At 41.3% G+C, this 19,008-nt stretch overlaps 1 protein-coding gene across 1 annotated transcript in view; it reads right to left on the bottom strand.

The window, feature by feature from the left end:
• Window positions 1-19,008, bottom strand: part of SSH2 (slingshot protein phosphatase 2) — a 196,049-nt gene that overhangs the window by 79,073 nt on the left and 97,968 nt on the right. Inside the window, exon 3 of the mRNA XM_075196886.1 lies at window positions 14,522-14,565. Coding sequence (XP_075052987.1) covers window positions 14,522-14,565 — 44 coding nt within the window. The remainder of the gene's footprint in view (window positions 1-14,521; window positions 14,566-19,008) is intronic.

The following is a 19,008-nucleotide window of genomic DNA, read 5'->3' as shown; positions in this document are numbered from 1 at the left end:
GAAAAAACAAAGACAGACTCTCACATAACCAGATCGGTTCAAATACAATTAAAGAAACAAAATGTGAAAGTAGAATTAAAAAGGGGACATTAACGCAGACTACCATTGTATTTGCTAGTACAATCCTCTATCCCAATGCAAAGTACTGATTTTTTTGATAGGGTGTGGCTGAGACAATTACTGCCAGTCATGATACAACAATACTAATTTACCAGTAAGAGAATAGTCAGGGTGATTCCCAGTTCTTGGTACTAAGACGGGAAGTGTGTTCAAGGTGAAGACATGAAACAATTGGGCAATTAACACCACACATGTGAAGACATATTTATAGCTTGCTGCAGAAAGGGTTTGTTTTGCTCTATAAAACAATGAAGTGCTAGTTGGATTTATTGTATACCTATTTAAGATGGTTCACCGCAATCTAGAATAAGTAAATGAGCTATAAACGTAAAGGTGGGCTGAGGGGGGTATATGTCTTCATGACTAGCCTAGGTCACTATAGCACACAAATCCTAGAACATGTAATCTATGTAACGGACTATTAGAAGCCATCCTGGGCAGGGGCAAATGCAGGATTTGTAAAGGGGGGTTTCCATACCACGCCACCAGTGGGCGTGACCAGCATGCATGGGGGCGCGGCTATAATATTAGACAGTGCTTGGCTGCTATTCAACTCTTCCTATTCCTATAATATACATACATGGGCAATGCTGTATGCACTACTGTTAGGTGCACGCAGCTCTCCCTTTTCAGGCAGAGCCGTAAGAAGCGGGGGCAGGGTCCAGCCACCTCAATTATACAGTGCCCCATGCTTGGAGGGGGGTTTCCAGGGGTTTGCCTATGCTGGGGGGCAGGCCCGGCGCTCCCATTAGGCAAGGTTAGGCACTTGCCTAGGGCGCCGGGCTCTGGAGGGCGCCACAAGAATGTAAATTACTTTAAAACTGTGCGGCGACCGCTGACCATACCTGTCACGGCCGCCGCACAGCATTCAGATGCACCGGGGGGGGAGAGGCTATTGCTCACCACCGCCGCCTCTCTGCTCCGTCTCCTCCCCTCCACTCACTAGTGTCAGTGAGTGGAGGGGAGGAGACGGAGCAGAGAGGCGGCGGTGGTGTGACAAGGTAAGGAAAGACGGGGTGAGGGGGGAGGAGGGCTCCGATTTTTGCAGGGGGGGGGCGCCGATTTTTTCAAAATGCCTAGGGCGCCATGGACCCTAGCACCGGCCCTGCTGGGGGGGGGGGGGGGGCAGTAAAACATGATCAATACAAGCACAGGGTCACTATCCAGAATGACTGGCATTTTACTTGCTGATGGTTATCTTCTGTAAAATGAAGCACCATGCCTAAAATGAAATGTATGTCAACTGCCCTGTCTTTTCCCTACTGCACCCAGCTACTCTCTGCTCATCAGACTATCATGGTGCTAATCATAGTGACCGCAAGAAGAGGATGCACACTGATCGTGTCTGTGCATTTGGTTCGGCTCCAGCAATTATTTAATGTTTTTAATTGTCTCGATACTAGACTGCTTGCATCTTGGATAAAATATCCACCTCCAAAAATGTACTTTTGTCCGGTGCGTGCACTGATGAAAACGTGGCAAGGCCATAACCATGCTGGGGTAGTGATACAGCCCCTGAGCGTACGCCTAGAAGTGTAGACCAACCTCAACCTCCTGGTTAGCACTTCTGCCTCACAGCACTGGGGTCATTAGTTCGATTCCCGACCATGGCCTTATCTGTGTGGAGTATGTATGTTCTCCTCGTGTTTACGTGGGTTTCCTCCGGGTGCTCCGGTTTCCTACCACACTCCAAAAACATACTGGTAGGTTAATTGGCTACTATTAAATTGACCCTAACCCGTGTGTCAGTGTATGTTAGAGAATGTAGACTGTAAGCTCCAATGGGTCAGGGAGTGATGTGAGTGACAAATATTCTCTGTACAGCGCTGTGAAATTGGCGGCGCTTTATAAATAAATGATGATGATTATGGTTTACAAGTTGCCTAAATGTAGTATACAGTTATTAACATACATATCATGAGAAGAGTCCGCTATAAAACTCACCCCTTCCCCTCGGTCGTAAAGAAGTTTCCTGCGACACTGAGCTTATGTCATCAGTCAGTGTCTGTGCGCCAGAAGCAGCTTCCTGATGATGTCACAGGATGTTTCTCAGGAACACAGTGGGCATGCTCCTGCCAGTACATGGGCTACTCTCTCATTACTACCGATGAATATTCATAGCTACCCAGCAGATGTATACTTTCATGCTGACATTGTAGAATAAGAAACTAAACAGCTGTAATAAACATGTAAATGTAAAGATGTGTTTAGTGCTCACTTTCATATATTATTGTGTGTAGGTGACTGGTCAACTTTAAAAGACATAGGGGCATATTTAACAAGCACCGCAGAAAATGAAAAATAGTTTTCAATACTTATCGTATTGATAAGGATTGAACTATTTCTCATATTTATTAAAAAATCTCCACAGGAACAGCAGTCACGAAAAACTGATGTTCCTGTGTAGTTAAAAACTTACCTTTTCACTGGCTCTTCGTTCCCGAAGCTGCTGTACGATCTACAGAAGCCTTGTGCGCATGCTCCGACTGAAAACTTCTCTGCACTTCAGTGTTGCAGAGAGCGAGAGTGTGACAGGGAGGGATCATGTGACCTCCACACATGCGCTGTAAAGCTCTGCGCTTCGGAGCAGAGCTGAACAGTGCTGGAAAATAGCAGAAAAGGTAGCCTGAGCTGGCGTACAGTACCGTATGTGTAAAAGGATTTTCATTCATTGTTAAATTGTGGTACATAGCAGTCCCCATAGACCATAATTGCCAACCTTTAATAAATCGGCCTCCAAGAGTTTCAGTGTAGAGGTGGGCGTGAGGGTGCGGGGCTCCACGAATCGCGTCATTTTGGCCCGCTCCCTGTGACGTAATGATGCAAACACGTCATTTTAGCACTGGGGGCGAGCCAAAATGATGTGATTCCCGGAGAATCGCATCATGGAGGCTTCAAATCTGCCCACTTCACTAGGAAGTGGGCAGATGCGGGAGAATTGTCAGCTCTCCCGAGAGTCCTACCCGGAATTCGGGAGTCTCCCGGGCATTCCGGGAGAGTTGGCAAGTATGCCATAGACATCTATGCGGACTGCTATGTATTATGAAAAAAAAGTGCAAAGCAGCAGATATCTATGATATCTGCTCCGATGCACTGTTGATAGATTAGACAAATACTTTAATTGGCGTCTGGCTGTTTTCGGGGAATTGACATGAAAATGAGGTTTAATAAATAGGCCCCATAGAAAGTTAAATATTGTGTTAAAAGAAAGAAAACTGTGCACAAGATTTTAGAGGTTCTTGAACACGCAGCATCTGGTGATTTAGATATTCTGCAAAATGTAAAGACTGAATTGTGCAGAAAAAATAAAATATATATTCTATACAGGGAACAACACATTTGTGTTATTTTTGAGGGGTCTTTTGAGTCTAGTAAAGTAGTTGAGTGTCTGTATTAGTAATTAAATGACTCAGACGTAACACTAATAATTGGCCATGTTGTTTTTTGGCACCAAAGTGGGCTGATTCAGTTACATTTCATCTCTCCCACAAGCACACCCACATTTTGGCACCCAAGGTCCACTAGCAACAGGTTGTATAAATAAACCATTACAAAACACGAAGGAAAAGTTATTGGACGCAGGAGAACACACACACACAAGCGTTGTACCTAAAAGCAGAGTATATGTGGCATTTTATTTACTTTGGTCTAAACACTGTACTGTCCTAGAACAAGAGGGCATTCCTCCCCGTTGCCTCCACTTCACCCAACAGACAGGGTGCGGGGCATTCCTGCCACAAGTCAGCATGCTGATTCAAGTCTAACAGATGGAACAGAACGGCCGGGCTGGCTGCCAGCAGCTTTATAGGTGTGCCAACTTCTTGCCAATCTGCCATGCACAGCTGGTCAGGGTTTCCCAAACTCAGACTAAGAACAACAATAATCCTCCCGCACACACACACAAATGTCACGCCGCTCTCTTGTTGAGATACAACCAGATTGTGGAGATGATGGTATTAAACAATCATAGCACATTCAGGGCTCATCCACACCTACCACCCTTTACTTGCTTGTAAAACACATTCAGAATCAGGCAGTAACTCTATAGCTGCTGTTCTAACCATTGCCTTCTCAAATCTAATGGTGCATTTAACATTTTAGAACACAACACACCTATTTCCCATGTGTTAACGTGCATGACTCCCAGTGCAATAGACTGTGTTGGTAAAAGCACAAGACATGAAAAGTGAAAAGTGAATGGGAAAACATGTGAACATTCATACATTTTAGCCACTTTCCCAGTGTACATGTAGAAAAAAGCCCGCAGAACACTTTAAATAATATTTCACATTACGTGCAATTAAGTCTTTTCATGGCTATGCAGGTCTTATCCTAAGTGCTGAATAATGTTCCTAAGACTATATTTGTTCTGTTACATAAGTCATTGCCCAGACTGCAGGGAGATTGGAAATGTCAGGTCAGGCCTCAGCAAGTAGGATGCACTGTAGAACATACTAACAGTGGGTTTGTCAGAGAGAATATGAGAAGATATAAAGAAAAATATAAGATGACTAATACTCTATTTAATTTACGCATCTCTGATGTTTAGACCTGGCCAACATTCCAAAAAACACAAAGGCATAAAAATACAAACCAAGTTGTAACGAACAAACACATGAAAGAAAGTTTCTATACACCGTTGGTTCAGACTAACAGGAGTCACATTCCCCTTTTGTGATTTTTACCATTTATGTCAGGGTGGTATTAGGGTATTGTTTAATAATTTCAGTGCGCTTGTCGATCTGAATGGTTTGTGTAAGCACATTAACTGAAAATTTAGTTCGCTTAATTTGACCCACAGGGTCAAGGACATTAAGAGGCTCAGGCAACTTTATGTACATGCATTTCTAACACTAGCAAACTGCAGAACACTCCTTGTAGTTTAGAGGCACTAAATGAGTGTTCCAGTCTGCTGGGGAACAAATTGGAGTAGTCTATAGGGCAGTTCTGTCCCCAGCAAGTACAGCCAGCAAAGCACACAACGCTGCTTACAGGATTTCAGCCTCTTATATGAAATCAAGTCTCCTGATCAGGGCCGTAACTAGGGCTGTGCGACAGGGGCGATCGCTGAAGGGGGGGCGCAATTTAGGAATATTTTAGGTTTATTTGGTTATATTCGGTTAAAATTGAGTGCTAGGGGGGGGGCGGCATTTGTCTTTCTCATCCCAGGCACTAGAATTCTAAGTTACGACTGTGCTCCTGATATTGCAAGGTTGAAGAGGAGATCCCCACTTTGAAGTTCACATTTGCAACAGATAAGCCTCCTTTATTTTCTTTTTGGTATGCGGTTATTCACCACACTATTTATGGACAACTGATGATATACACCCATCAGCCACAACATTAAAGCCACTGATAAGTGCAGTGAATAACACGGATTATCTCATTACAATGGCACCTGTCACAGGGATGGTATATATTGGGCAAAGTGAACAGTCAGTTCTTGAAGTTGATGTGTTGGAAGCAGGAAAATCTGAGCGACTTTGGCAAGGGCTAGACTGGACTCGGTCTGTGTGTATATTAAGGGATTTAGATTGTAAGCTCCAGTACGGCAGGGACTGATGTGAGAGAGTTCTCTGTACAGCGCTGCGGAATTAGTGGCGCTATATAAATAGACGACAGGTCTTGTGGGGTGTTCCCAGTATGCAGTGGTTAGTACCTACCAAAAGTGGTCTAAGACAGGACAACCCGTGAACTGGCAACAGGGTGATGGGCTTCCAAGGCTCATTGATGTGCATGGGGAGCGAAGGCTAGCCTGTTTGGTCCAATCCCATAGAGCTACTGTAGCACAATTTCTTGAAAGAATTAGTTCTGGCTATGAAAGAAAGGTGTCAGAACACACAGTGCATCGCAGCTTACTACGTAAGGAGCCGCATAGCCGCAGACCGGTCAAAGTGCCCATGTCGACCCTTCTTCACCACTAAAAGCACCTACAATGGGCACATGAGCACCAGCACTAGACCATGGAGATGGGGGCTGGAGGGACAATCTACCGTAGACTGAGTACAGTATGGGTGGTCAAATAAATGCAGCTGAGGCAGATCAGCATGGGAACACATATAAGCCCATCAGGTCCTGTATCTTTTGCACCTCCCGGAGAACATATGCAAATACATGGTGATGATGATTGACAGCACTAGCCAGTCACTTCTGATTGGCTGATTGTGAATTCGCCTCTGAAGCGGATAGGTGCTTTCTGAAATGAGTATGTACATATTATAGGATTTGTGGCCATATTTTAAAAAATATGTTTTTTCTACTTTTCTTTATAAGCAAGAAGTATTATATCTGCTGTGTTATATGAAGACTAATAGCGAATGTGTTTTGCTATCAAAACAAATGTTTACACACTTTCTTATGCTTCCGAGCCGGTTGTGTGTATGTGTACACGGCAGTATGTATGTGTACACGGCAGTATGTATGTGTACACGGCAGTATGTATGTGTACACGGCAGTATATAAGTGTATATGGCAGTATGTATGCCTGGTGTATACACTGCAGGTGCAGAGCTGGATGCATTGGGTGTAAATCATGCATCTAACTCAGCATTAGGCCCTGTATCCGACGCACTTCACAAATAAATATATTGGAGAGTACCAAAGTGAAGTATTTTTATGGGGGCCCATGAGTTGAATGGAAGAAATAAGGTTTCACCATCAGAAATGGGTTCTTTTCTGTAAGAGCTTGTACACATGTGCGTTAATATGATGCATTCAACATTTTAATATTTATAACAGGAAAAAAAAAGTAAGCAAATGGTCACATACACAGATACTTACTGACAAGTGTTCACTTTCCCTTATGTCGAGTTCAAGTTTACTTACAGCATTCACAAGCATTAACACTTAGTAAAACATACGGGGGTTCTATGGGAGCACTAGATTAAATACACAGCACACTATGCTGCAGGGAGGCTTTGAGAACATACTCCAAAAACTATTTCCTAATGCTTTTAACAAGCGCTATTTTTCAATGTCAGCATGTACAAGCTCTAAAAGTGATTAATTTGTGGAATTCCATAACGCATGCGGAGCCTGGTGGATAATATGGATAAGAAGGTTTTCTTACAAGTAAGGGTATCTGTAGCTACAATTTGTAGATGACATTTTGGGTGTGATTGCTCCACGAAATGTATCCTTTTAGCATATTTGGGGTCAGGAAGGCAATTTTTTTTCCTTTTCAAACTAAATTGGAAACAGTCATCCTCTGGATCAACACAATATGAATTTATGAAAGGCTGAACTTGATGGATGTGTGTCTTTTGCAACCTTGTGTAAACAATACAATGTACTCCCTACATGCATGTGAATAACAAGAACATGAATATTTTATTTTTCACACTTTAAAGTAGCAGCATCCCACCTGCTGATTAACTCATTACTTTTCTACGGGGCACCATAGGTTATGGTTGTAATATTTAATCCAGACTGAGTAACCCACTTAGCCTTAGCCACTGGCCTCAAAACACATGCTTTTACTAACAATGGTTAACGCTAACAAAAGCATGTAAATGGGTATTGGAATGGAAACCATTGTTTCCAATGACCTCAAACCCACTAGTAGTTGTTCTTCCAGCGGTGTGTTTTAGACACCGCATGCTCGATGACCGCAAGTGCTTGTTACCACCGTAGGTGAAATGTGATCACGTTTGACATGTGGCATCACTAACATTTAAGTGGTATCCAGTCTTGGAGCGAATCTTTCATTGCAGGCAATTTTGGTAGATTAGAAAACAGCCTCTAAGTTTGGGAGATTCTGGCTGTTTTGCAAGAAAATAAACACTAAATTAAGTGATTTATTATGCTGCACTTTTCCAATTTAAGCAACTTGTTCTATAGAGAACAAAATATTCAAAAGGTTATTATACCCACACTGTGGGGTAAGCATTTTTTTCTGTGCACACCAGACTTATCTAAACCTGGCCACATAGGCAGCAATTAGGACTGTCAATTTCATTGTTCTAGACCAAACTGGACAGACATTGATGCGTGTGTGGGCCAAAACAACCACAACAGCTATATACTTCGTAGTAGATAAAACTCAAATCATAAAACAAATTGGAGCATATGTAAGAAAAGATAAGAAACTTTGCCAATCAGCAACAAGTACATTTTAGTAAGAGTCGTCATAATTACCAAGTGTCATTGTAGATGTAACATGAAAATATACATAGAACAGCACTCAAACCAGTCTCCTCTTAGTTGACTTATATCAATAAGTTTTAGTGACAAGTGCCTCCAAAGATCTATTTGAATATATCTCTTTTTTGACTGCATTGATATTACTGACAACCAGTGCTGTGAAATCAACTTTTAAGATACTTTGATAATATAAACCACACAATAAACATAATAAAGAGCTTTCTACAGATGCCACTAACCACTTATGTTTATATTGTAAGATTTTGAACTTTTTAGTATGGGTTTTAAATATAATTAATATATATATATATATATATATATATATATATATATATATATATATATATATATATATATATATATAATTTTCTAAAGCTTGAGCACTGTTCTGTGTATATTGTTGTGTTTATTACACATAGGGAGGCGTGACAGCTCCCTAGCCCGGATACTGATAAAGATTATTAGTAATCGCCATAGAGGGGGAATTAACTTTAGTCAGTGTAGATGTCTAGAGGTCAAAACAGATAAAAAAAAATGTTTAAAGTTCTCAATGGACCATATCACAAACACATGTCTTATATTGCCTGTTAGTTCTTGGGACACATCCAACCTGTTATTGAGACACACAGATGTGTGTAAGACACTGCAATAAAGGATATACTTACAGGAACAGATAAGGCAGCTGCCGGTCAGGAGACCAGCCTTTCCCTAGGGTGCATTAATGACACAAATAAGTCAGCACCTTACAGCGTGGATCATGTTACCTGGGTGTGTCAGCTCTCTGCCTGTCCCCCTGGGCACAAGGAACAGCATAAATTGATATTTACCTGACCTTTTCACTTAATCACACACAGAACCCTTACTCACTGTCCCACTAACGATATGTCTATAATTATAACTGTAGGCTCTTGGGGATAATCCAGGATTATTAGATGGTATCGTCCATAAAGGGAGGTTGTAAAGGGCACATCATAATGAAAATATACATATTCTTCCTGAGCAAACTATGATTAATCAACGTCTGACACATACTTTTCACAATCTTATTGCTCCACATAAACCACATTATACCCTCAGCATGTAACAGAGAGCGCGTTCCCTTCTCTAGTGGTGACTGGCGGACAGACAGATGTTGCTTAGCCAGGCTCGGATGGTGTAGGGGAACATACTCGGAAAGCGGGAGCGGGTAATGTGCGAGATATCTGGTTCAACATCACAATATAGACTTTCCTGATCCAAGTCTTCAATCCCTAAATGAGCAGTACAACTGTCCCAATATCCAGTCTTCGAGGACCTTATGTACAACAGACCATAGCTCATGCCCATGCCTCTCCTTGCCCACTCACTGCCTCAGTAGATTGTAAAGGCCCCATATGACTTCTGCGTCAGTCCGTGTGAGTCTCGTCCTATAGAACACATTATAGGACAGCTCTACGGAATATGCTGCCACTACTTAAACATCAGTCCACTTCACAAAGGACTAAACCATGTGAAGAAGTCATCAGTGCTTTATACAGGACACAGGAGCAGAATGTGAATGTCCTTATAATGTACCATAGGGGGCCTGTTATTCAGCTGTTCCCTATGAATACATTAACAGTACATATACTACAGGACTTTAGATCTTAAAACTTGTGGCTCTAATCTATGGGTCAAGGTAAATAATAATATAAGTCACACTGGATATATTTTAAGGCAAGAGGAAATGGACACTTCTCCTTGTGTGCTCTAAGCTTCAAATAAAGATGTTTTGACTGTAAATGTTTATTTCTCCTCTACGAAAGATATTTTTTCTTGGCAATAAGTCAACCAGATAAGGAAGTCTCGCTCATATTATCAGTGCGCACTACCTGCTCTTAGGGCAAACACGTTTATCATCCCACACACTGACTCGTGTTATGATTTTTGTACAAGGAAGTAACCAAATATAACTAAAAAACAAACCTAAGCAAAATCCCGCACTCAAACGTCATGTTTTCTAAGAAGTAAACATCTCAAGAGCATCCATCTTCTTCATACAGCAACAGTTTTTGGGTCAGACCAATACTCCATAGAATGCCAGCTGTAAACTCACTAGGAACTGACATTACTGGGAAAACTGCAGCTAATATTCATGAGGTACTGGTTATTAACAGATAGATAGTCTGCTAGAATATTGGCTCACAAAATGTCTGCCTCCGCTGTGTGTTCACTTTAAGGGAGTCTAACTTTAGGCAATGTGGTATTATTTAGTGACCATTTCTCAATGCATTTAGTTGCAGAATTGGCTCCTCTCTACTGAGGTTTTGGTGGCCACACACAAAGTATTCTGAGGCAGCACGGTGGTTAAGTGGTTAGCACTTCTGCCTCACAGCGCTGGGGTCAGGAGTTCAATTCCCGTCCATGGCCTTATCTGTGTTTGTGTGCTACATGCAAAAATAGCCAGAGAATATACAAATAGCGGACAGCTTTATTTCTACACTGCAATTTAGAGTGGAGCTAGAGTAGACTCCCTACCAACTCTAAATCTGTTACATTTTAAAATTTGCCTCTCCTGCAGTGCAGCATAGTTTGGCCAAGGTGCAAATGTGCCACCTTTAATTTTTATTTGCTTCTAAGGCTGGCTGCACATCGCAAAAACGTTCAACCTAATTTGTCATCATTAACGATTTTACAACGACTGAAGTTCCAATAAGTCTGCTGATTGATGTGTACACACTATACACGATTTACCCTCAGATCTGTGCTCTTCATCTGGTCCAAGAGCAGTGTAGTCGGTCATTCCAGTTACACCGTTTATAAACACACAAAATAAACTGACTTTTCCACAATGTCATTATAAATTTCATTACTTTCTGTGATTCTGAAACGAAATATTCAGTCTCAGAAAGAACGGATGAACTAATCCACCTACCGCCGACCAATAAAATGAGATAACGATCGGTACTTTGAAACGACTGTTGTTCATCATGCAAGTATACACACTAATGCAATATTGGGCCAAAACGGACGTTTATCGGGTGTTTGGTACACAATACCGGTTTTTCAGCCAAAAACCTTAATCTAAATGGGGTCCTTTATGTGGAATCCGGATGTAAAAAAACGTTAATGTACAAAACATATATTGAGTAATGGTGGAGGTCTTTGGGGCCTGTTGAAGGAGTACTTGCTCCCCAATTTGTGCTCACAGAGAATAACTGGATTAGTTTGCTTCTGTCTGTTCTAAGGCAAACCAAAAAAGTAATTGTGAAGGGGGGTGTCATGCGCGATGCAGAACTCCACTGTGTGTGCCGACTCAAGTTGGAACGTACACAGTGGGGAGAACCGCCAGGGCACACACAATATCCACGTGTGTGTAGTGAATTACCCCACACACGTTGCTGCTAGGAAGGCTGGGAGTTTCCAGGTCTGAACTATAAAAGCCAGATCCAGGACTCTTCCTCTCCCTGCCTGCCCCTGGACAACAAGCACTGTCCTACACTACACTACACTAGGGACACACTACACTACAGAAAATATATATTATACTACACTACAGAAAATATATATTATATAGGGATACACTGCACTACAGAAAATACACTATACAGGAAAGGATTCTACACTACAGGAACGTTCCCTACAGATACAGTGGTTATTGAATAAATAATTCTGTAAAGCTTAAGTGTTATTTAGTGTGGTCAAAAGACTGAATAAGGCAACAGTGTGTAAGGAAAAGTGCATAAAAGTGCGAGTTTTATAACGGGTGTATCTGAGAACAGAATAAGAGGATAGCGTGCGCATGTGAGGCACAACCACAGGTCCTTTTACAGTAATACATGATCAAGATTATGAATAATTTCAGTAGATCATATAATGTAATCTGCCAATATCCTGCATTATGACATAGGTAAATTATCTTGTGTATTGTGTAATATTTACACTTCAGTAGAGCATGGTAGAGAAGTACTTCAGCTTCGAGCATGGTGGCATTGTGGTTAATCCAGCCGCTCTGCAGCATTGTGGCCTTGTGTTCAGTTCCAGCCCAGAGAGCTTTCTGCACAGAATTTGTATGTTCTCCTTTGCACTGTGCGGGTATCCCAATATTTTTTATGTGACCAGTCACCTCAGGCAGGTTTACAATTTGACTCCCAAATTATTTTTTGCTCTTCCAAAATGTAAACTTTATATTATCCATTAAATGCAAGAATCTATATATTGTGTGTTATGTACATAGCAGCTAATGTTAAAAAAATGCAGCTATTGTTCGTATTAGCCAGATTATGTCAAGTTTACACAACTTCTGTTATTAGCAGTAACAGAGACAATCTCACTTCCCCACCATCACTTCCCACTACCAGGCAGGACCTCTGCGCTGCCACAGGCCTGTCCTCCACTTATTCCATCCCCTTCCTCCTGTATCTTTCACCCACCTACCGTGCAAATTCTAACCTCATATACAAGCGGCAGACAGAGGGAAGGATGTCCCTGGTATCGGACACCATGCTGCTGCCCCGAGATACTGTACAAAGACACAATATCACCACAGCGCCTTGCTCACAGCCAACTAGTGACACTGGGCAGCAGTAAGGTGTGCGATACCCCCTCTCTCTGCCCCCTGTATATGAGGTAAGAAGAAGTGGGTGATTTGGGGGTAGGCAGTGCTTGTGCAGCAAAGAGGGGGATTTCAATAATATTTTGGTCCATAATCGGAGTCATTGTCTCTGTGTCATTGTGTTACTTTGCACCCTGTACTGGCAAGTGAACTGGCTTCTAAGTAAAATACTGGCATGTGTGTTAAGGAAATTAGATTGTAAGCTCCTTTGGGGCAGGCATTTCTGCCTCACAGCGCTGGGGTCATGAGTTTGATTCCCGACCATGGCCTTTTCTGTGTGAAGTCTGTATGTTCTTACAGGTGCTCCGGTTTTCTCCCACACTCCAAAAACATACTAGGAGGTTAACTGGCTGCTATCAAAATTTACCCTAGTTGTGTGTGCGTGTGTGCGTGTGTTCAGACTCCTCAGTGGGGCAGGGACTGATGTGAGTGAAACATTCACTGTACAGCGCTGCATAGTTGGTGGCGCTATACATATAAATAAAAATAATAAAACAACAAGTACTAATGTTCTTGAATAAAATTAGCCGATTATGAGGTGCTGCCAATTGTTTTTTGGTGCTTTTTTTAGGCTACAAAAATTATCATGAAATGTGAGACCAATCTAGTTGTGTCACCTGCATCTGGGCAAAGTAAAATAATGTCACTTTATCACTTGGCATTAGAGACGTAAACAAATCTGTGGTGAGAACCTGCAGCACTACAGGAAACGTGTTATTGTGTAAGATGTCTTGTGGTCGGGCACAGCTTGTACGGATAACATTAATCACGCCTTCATTCATGTTGCTCTTCAAATAACCCAGACAGAAAAAGGGGAAATATTAACTAGACACCATAAAAAAAAAACTATTCTGACAGCATAAGAAAAAAAAATCCTTAAAGGAGCAGTTTATATTTATTCTCCCTATCTTTAGCCAAGGTAGATACCGGCCTCTAAAACTGTGATTTCTCCAGTCCCTGGAACCCAGAGCAGTAGGTCACATTACTCCCACCAACAGCATGGCCGACCTGTCAACAGGACAAGTTTCCATTGTGTGATCAGGTTTTTCACCTTTACGTTACTACAGTATAGAAATGGTCAGGTTGACAAGTGTAAACAGCTGAGGGTGATATCACTCAGTCCCTAGTTTTTCACACTGGCAATATCCACAGGAAAAATGGAGGAGGTGATAAAGTCCCTTTAACTCTTATTTTGATGCTAAGCTAAGTAAATGACTACCTATTAGCCATTCACAGACTGGCCTAATATGACACATACAGAGATTTAAAGAGTACTTCCCGCAGATACCTCAAAAGATAGAGGTGCTGCAATTTCCTGTTACTTTGCTCCCTGATGCTTACTACTTTAGATGTAATCTGGAGATAAACTCTGCATTACACAGAAACACAAATGCTTTTGTTTTAGGGCTCCCGATCTTCCGAATAGCCCCAATATTGACCACTGGAAATCCTTAACCCTGTTTTTCTATCAACTCCTAAAGTGTCTGTATTATCAGGATTAATGGGAAGACATCCGTTTCATTGCAATAAAAAGCTAAGGCCAATATTTATAAGCTGGGTATTTATAAGCCAGGGGAGATCTCTGAGTCACATAGGCATGTGAGTAAATGGTAGCACCTCTTGTTTAAAATAAGAGCATAATTGAGATACCGTTAAGGCCAAGAATATATTTTAAAACAAGTTTACCTTCTGGGCTGGGACCGGCACTCTTCCTCCCCACTGTCCGCCTCCTGCGTACAAAAACAAAAAAACAATTATAGCAACACGTTTAGATTGTACCGTACCCTTACACACATTGGAAGCAGGCACTTTTCCGGGCTCAACCAAAATTAAGCCTATCAATTCACTAGAAAGTAATGACATCATTGAGGCATGAGGCAAGAAGTGCCTCACTTCTCAGCTCTCAGTCATATCACTAGCTCCTAGTGAAATTATAAGCTGCATACTAATGAATATTGGCCATGAATAGTTGCAACTGAAGTCATAGGCGGATTATTGGTGTAGACCACATAAATGGCTGCCACTAGGGTATGTGCCATCTTCACTTTAAAATCACAAAGAGATAGAAAATACTCATATTAACAAGATACACATACAACATACATATAACAAGACTGCAGTCATGTAGGAAATCTATATGTAAAGAATAATACAACAATTTTGATAGTCAATTAACCATGAAGGAACAATAACATGAATAAAGGAACACACAAGACTGTGTATTCACTTTGAAAAGTCATATTCAATGACTAGACCTGTGATAAAGGAAGTGAAGTAGTCGGGGACATGTGAGCTGGGAAGTCCCCTGCTGGAAATTATATAGGTCAGATCCAAGTAGCACCCTTCTGAGAAATGTTACCGACAACAGCCATGTAGCTGCGAGGCTATACGGCCCAGTGTGATAACACGGAGGCTCAAGCTGCGTGTCTTATTAAATGTGACATTAAACCCACAGCAGTGTATAGCGATATTGTCCACAGATCCGTCGTTCAGCGCTCAGGACAAGGTGCATGCTATGCCCATGGCCAACACAGGTATCCTGGTATACAAAATAGCACTTTTCATCTTTCTGAATCTCTGCTTCATGCCAGGCCTCCTGCTGCGAGACAGACTGACCCTGTAAATTATACTGATCATTTCCCATCAAAAAAGGCAGAAAAGAGAAAATCCCTCCCTCCACTTTCTATGGTTGTCAGAAAACATAAGTCCTAGGTCATCTGCTCCAGTCTAACATAACCACTCTGTTTATTTGGGACCTGGGTCAGGAGATGCATTGGTTATGAAACACTGGGTCGAATGATAATTGCTACATAAGACAAACATTGTGACCATGGAAGAGCTCAAATAACTAGAGAGTAAATGTAGGGCATGAGAAGTCAACATGAACCTTTACTATTCATAGTGTGCAGTCCCAGTAACCACCACCAGGTCTGTACCTTAATCATCCTCTCATACTTTATAAGACTACAACCCAAGTTACAAGGGACTTCTGTGCATACAATAATGTCATATTCGGTCCAAACCTCTCTATAAATGGGGATAACAGATGGTCTGGGTCAATCTGGACATAAATGATGGCTGCGGTCTCCGTATGTAGGTACGCAACATGCCTGAGACATAACGGGAGTGTAGCTATGCTGGACATGGGATTCATTGGTGTTCGGGTCGGCATTACTAATGTGGTAACACTATTTATAGAGTAATAGCAAATGATACAAGCATAGTATACCTTTTAACATGACCCATGTCAATAGTTTTACACACTTCCCATTCTCAAAACTTCCGGAACTAAATAACCTCACATAGGCATGAGGCACAGAGTGCCTCATTAACATGACCGGTTCATAGTGAATGGATAGGCTGTATCCTCATGCATATAGGGTCAGAAAAAGGCTGCCACCAATGTAAACAATCAACAGGTACGGAGAGGAGCTCGTAGAGTGCAACCTGTTTGGTTCTGCCCACCTTGCAATGTATTACATACGTTCACATATCTGGCCCAAGTGCCTAGGGATTCAGCACGCAGATTGCTAAACACAATTCGCAGTTTTGCCTCTTAGCAAAATATTAAAAAAATATAACAAAAAAAAAAGCATTACTGCAATCATATTTAAATCTGTATTTTCAAGGAGTGGCAAATGATAGCAGACATCCCTCACTATCAATGATAGTAGTTATTCTATTGAAACACATTTTGATTTCCAGGAATTTATACAATATATTTTTTTTTTAAGGAAAAAGGAACAGGAAAACGAATATAACAGACAGTGTTAACAACCATAATCATGTATCTGTAGTATTTCTCTTATCTTTTTTCTTTTTTTTAGTGGCTGCGTCAGACCTAGTGTCAGTCAGAACGCTATCCAGCGTTCAGACAGACTCCAGACATTTTTTTGGTGTGGGAGTTAAAGACATTTAAATTAAATTATATTCATATGGGAAATAACACATCTATAGTTGCACTACCACAAAAATACAATTGCAGTCTCCAAGTAGCTATTGTATGCTTATTAGACAGAACAGAGGTACTTTTAATCCATCTTAACTACCTATGTTGCCTGGTGTAAATTTTCCCAGGCAGAGTATGTATAACCTGATAAAGTGATAAATCCCTTTAAACCAGGGTTGTCCAACCCGCGGGCCGCATGCGGCCCAGCCAGCCTGTAAATGTGGCCCAGCAGGAGTTTTGGTTGTGTCAAGGGGGCAGCGCTGTTAATGAAAAAAAAATCCTAAAAAAAAAAAAATACCTTGCGGTCACGTCAGCTGGCGCTCCGGCTCCCTCCCTGGTCTCCTCCTCCGTGCGGCGCTTGCAGTGAATGTCGGGGGTGACGTCATCACACCCGAAATCCATTGCGTAGCGCAGCACAGAGGAGTCACCCGCGCGAACTATCAGCAGCAGTGAAAGATTATCCAGTATCTTATTGTTGTTACTCTGAATTTGGACTTTCTGCACCATGCAATTATGAACTAGCTGTGTTCTCTGTATGTATCTAATATACATATTAAGAGATGATTGTATTTTTAATATTTTAAACCATTTTAAATGTGCAGTGCTGAGTAGGGTGAAATTATCACCCACTGTTACCCTCATCGGAGGCTGCTCCATGAGCCATTTTTCCCGCCACCCTATCTTTAAATCTCTGTAGATTTCTATTAGTCCTCCTGATGCTACCTATATCGGTGACCATTTCAAACTGGTCAATAAAAAAAATGATTCATGGGTGCAGAAAGAGAGGAAAAAAAGTTTTTGGCATTTAATACCCCGAACCCCACTAAGGGGCAGATGCAGGTAAGTTAAATTGTAGCTGGTAATGGGACTACTGCTTTAATCATGATTCTGCAACAGGTTTCCTAACTCTTACTAACTTCATTTCCAAGTAAGTTTAATAGGTTAACTATGTTTTCTATGGTTTTTTGGATGATCAGCTATCGTTAGTGTTAGTGTATTTTATGTGCGACCCAAACCAACTCGTCGTCTTCCAATGTGGCCCAGGGAAGCTAAAAGGTTGGACACCCCTGCTTTAAACCAACACAGGTGCAATTTTCAGAGTAGGAATAAGAAGACAACACTAAGTAAATGCCTTTACGCAGGAAGCCAGCGTGCGAGATTTACAAGACGACGATCTAAATAAGACAATTATGCAGACATGCTTTTTAATTTTCTTCCCAGTATACGAGACTAGAGGCTGTAATATATTTAATCATAGTAACCAAATAAAAATGAATGAGAAGAGAAAGCCGCATGATGGCACATAATTACAACAGTGTCTCCATAAAATGAAGCCTAAATTTCCCCAATAAAAAGTCAATCATGAAAAGATAATTTACTACTTATTACTGTTTCCTTATTGTAGATCAAAAAAAATAATTACCTGAAAAACAAATCAAAAGTCCATAATTAACAGGTTTGTGTATTCACAGATCCCACAAGACAGAACATTTTTCTGAATGGCATCCTCTACGCTTCAGATCATTTTTAGGTTTCCAAAGAAAATTAATATGTGTAGCAAAGTCGACCCGTAATAACTGCTGGTGATTAATGTTGTGTTTTCCATGGAAATTGATAAGAAAGCAGAGTCACTAATAGAGCCGCCCCCCAGGGTTGTAACTGTAGGCGAACTGTAGCTTACACATGGTGGCCGGACTATGCTGGAGAACATTATATTCTAATCCCCACAATGTAGAATTAAGTAGTACAAGGCTTCCCAAATTCTACTCCCAATAGTGTCAGACTCCAACTTGTACAATATAGCTAGGTCTGATCACACATTGATCTCAGCTTTATATCCCTGTCCAAACGTAAATTTGCTGGAGGAAATGTAGCTTCTATGAACCGATCCTGGAGCTTTGTTCTGTGGTTACATGTTTCATCACAGTCCCTGCATGTAGGCCACAGCTGCACATACTTCCACGGTACATTCAACAACTTCTGTACAAAAATGGTAGTATCAACCTGAGCCAGCAGAGGGCAGTACACACTGAAAACCATGAACCACAGTAGTAAAATTTACTTAGGAAATCAAACACATAAATATAAAAATATATATTTCATGTTTACATAATATCTGACTTGATACAAACACATATGGGGTATTGCATAGATTCTTCTTTATACCCAATTATAGATTGGAGCACCTCTCTCATCACATACACACTTATGTCTAATAAAAATG

Source organism: Mixophyes fleayi, chromosome 2 (genome assembly GCF_038048845.1).
Source record: "Mixophyes fleayi isolate aMixFle1 chromosome 2, aMixFle1.hap1, whole genome shotgun sequence".
Classification (NCBI taxonomy): Eukaryota; Metazoa; Chordata; class Amphibia; order Anura; family Limnodynastidae; genus Mixophyes; species Mixophyes fleayi.
This window is presented reverse-complemented; position numbering and strand designations above follow the sequence as displayed.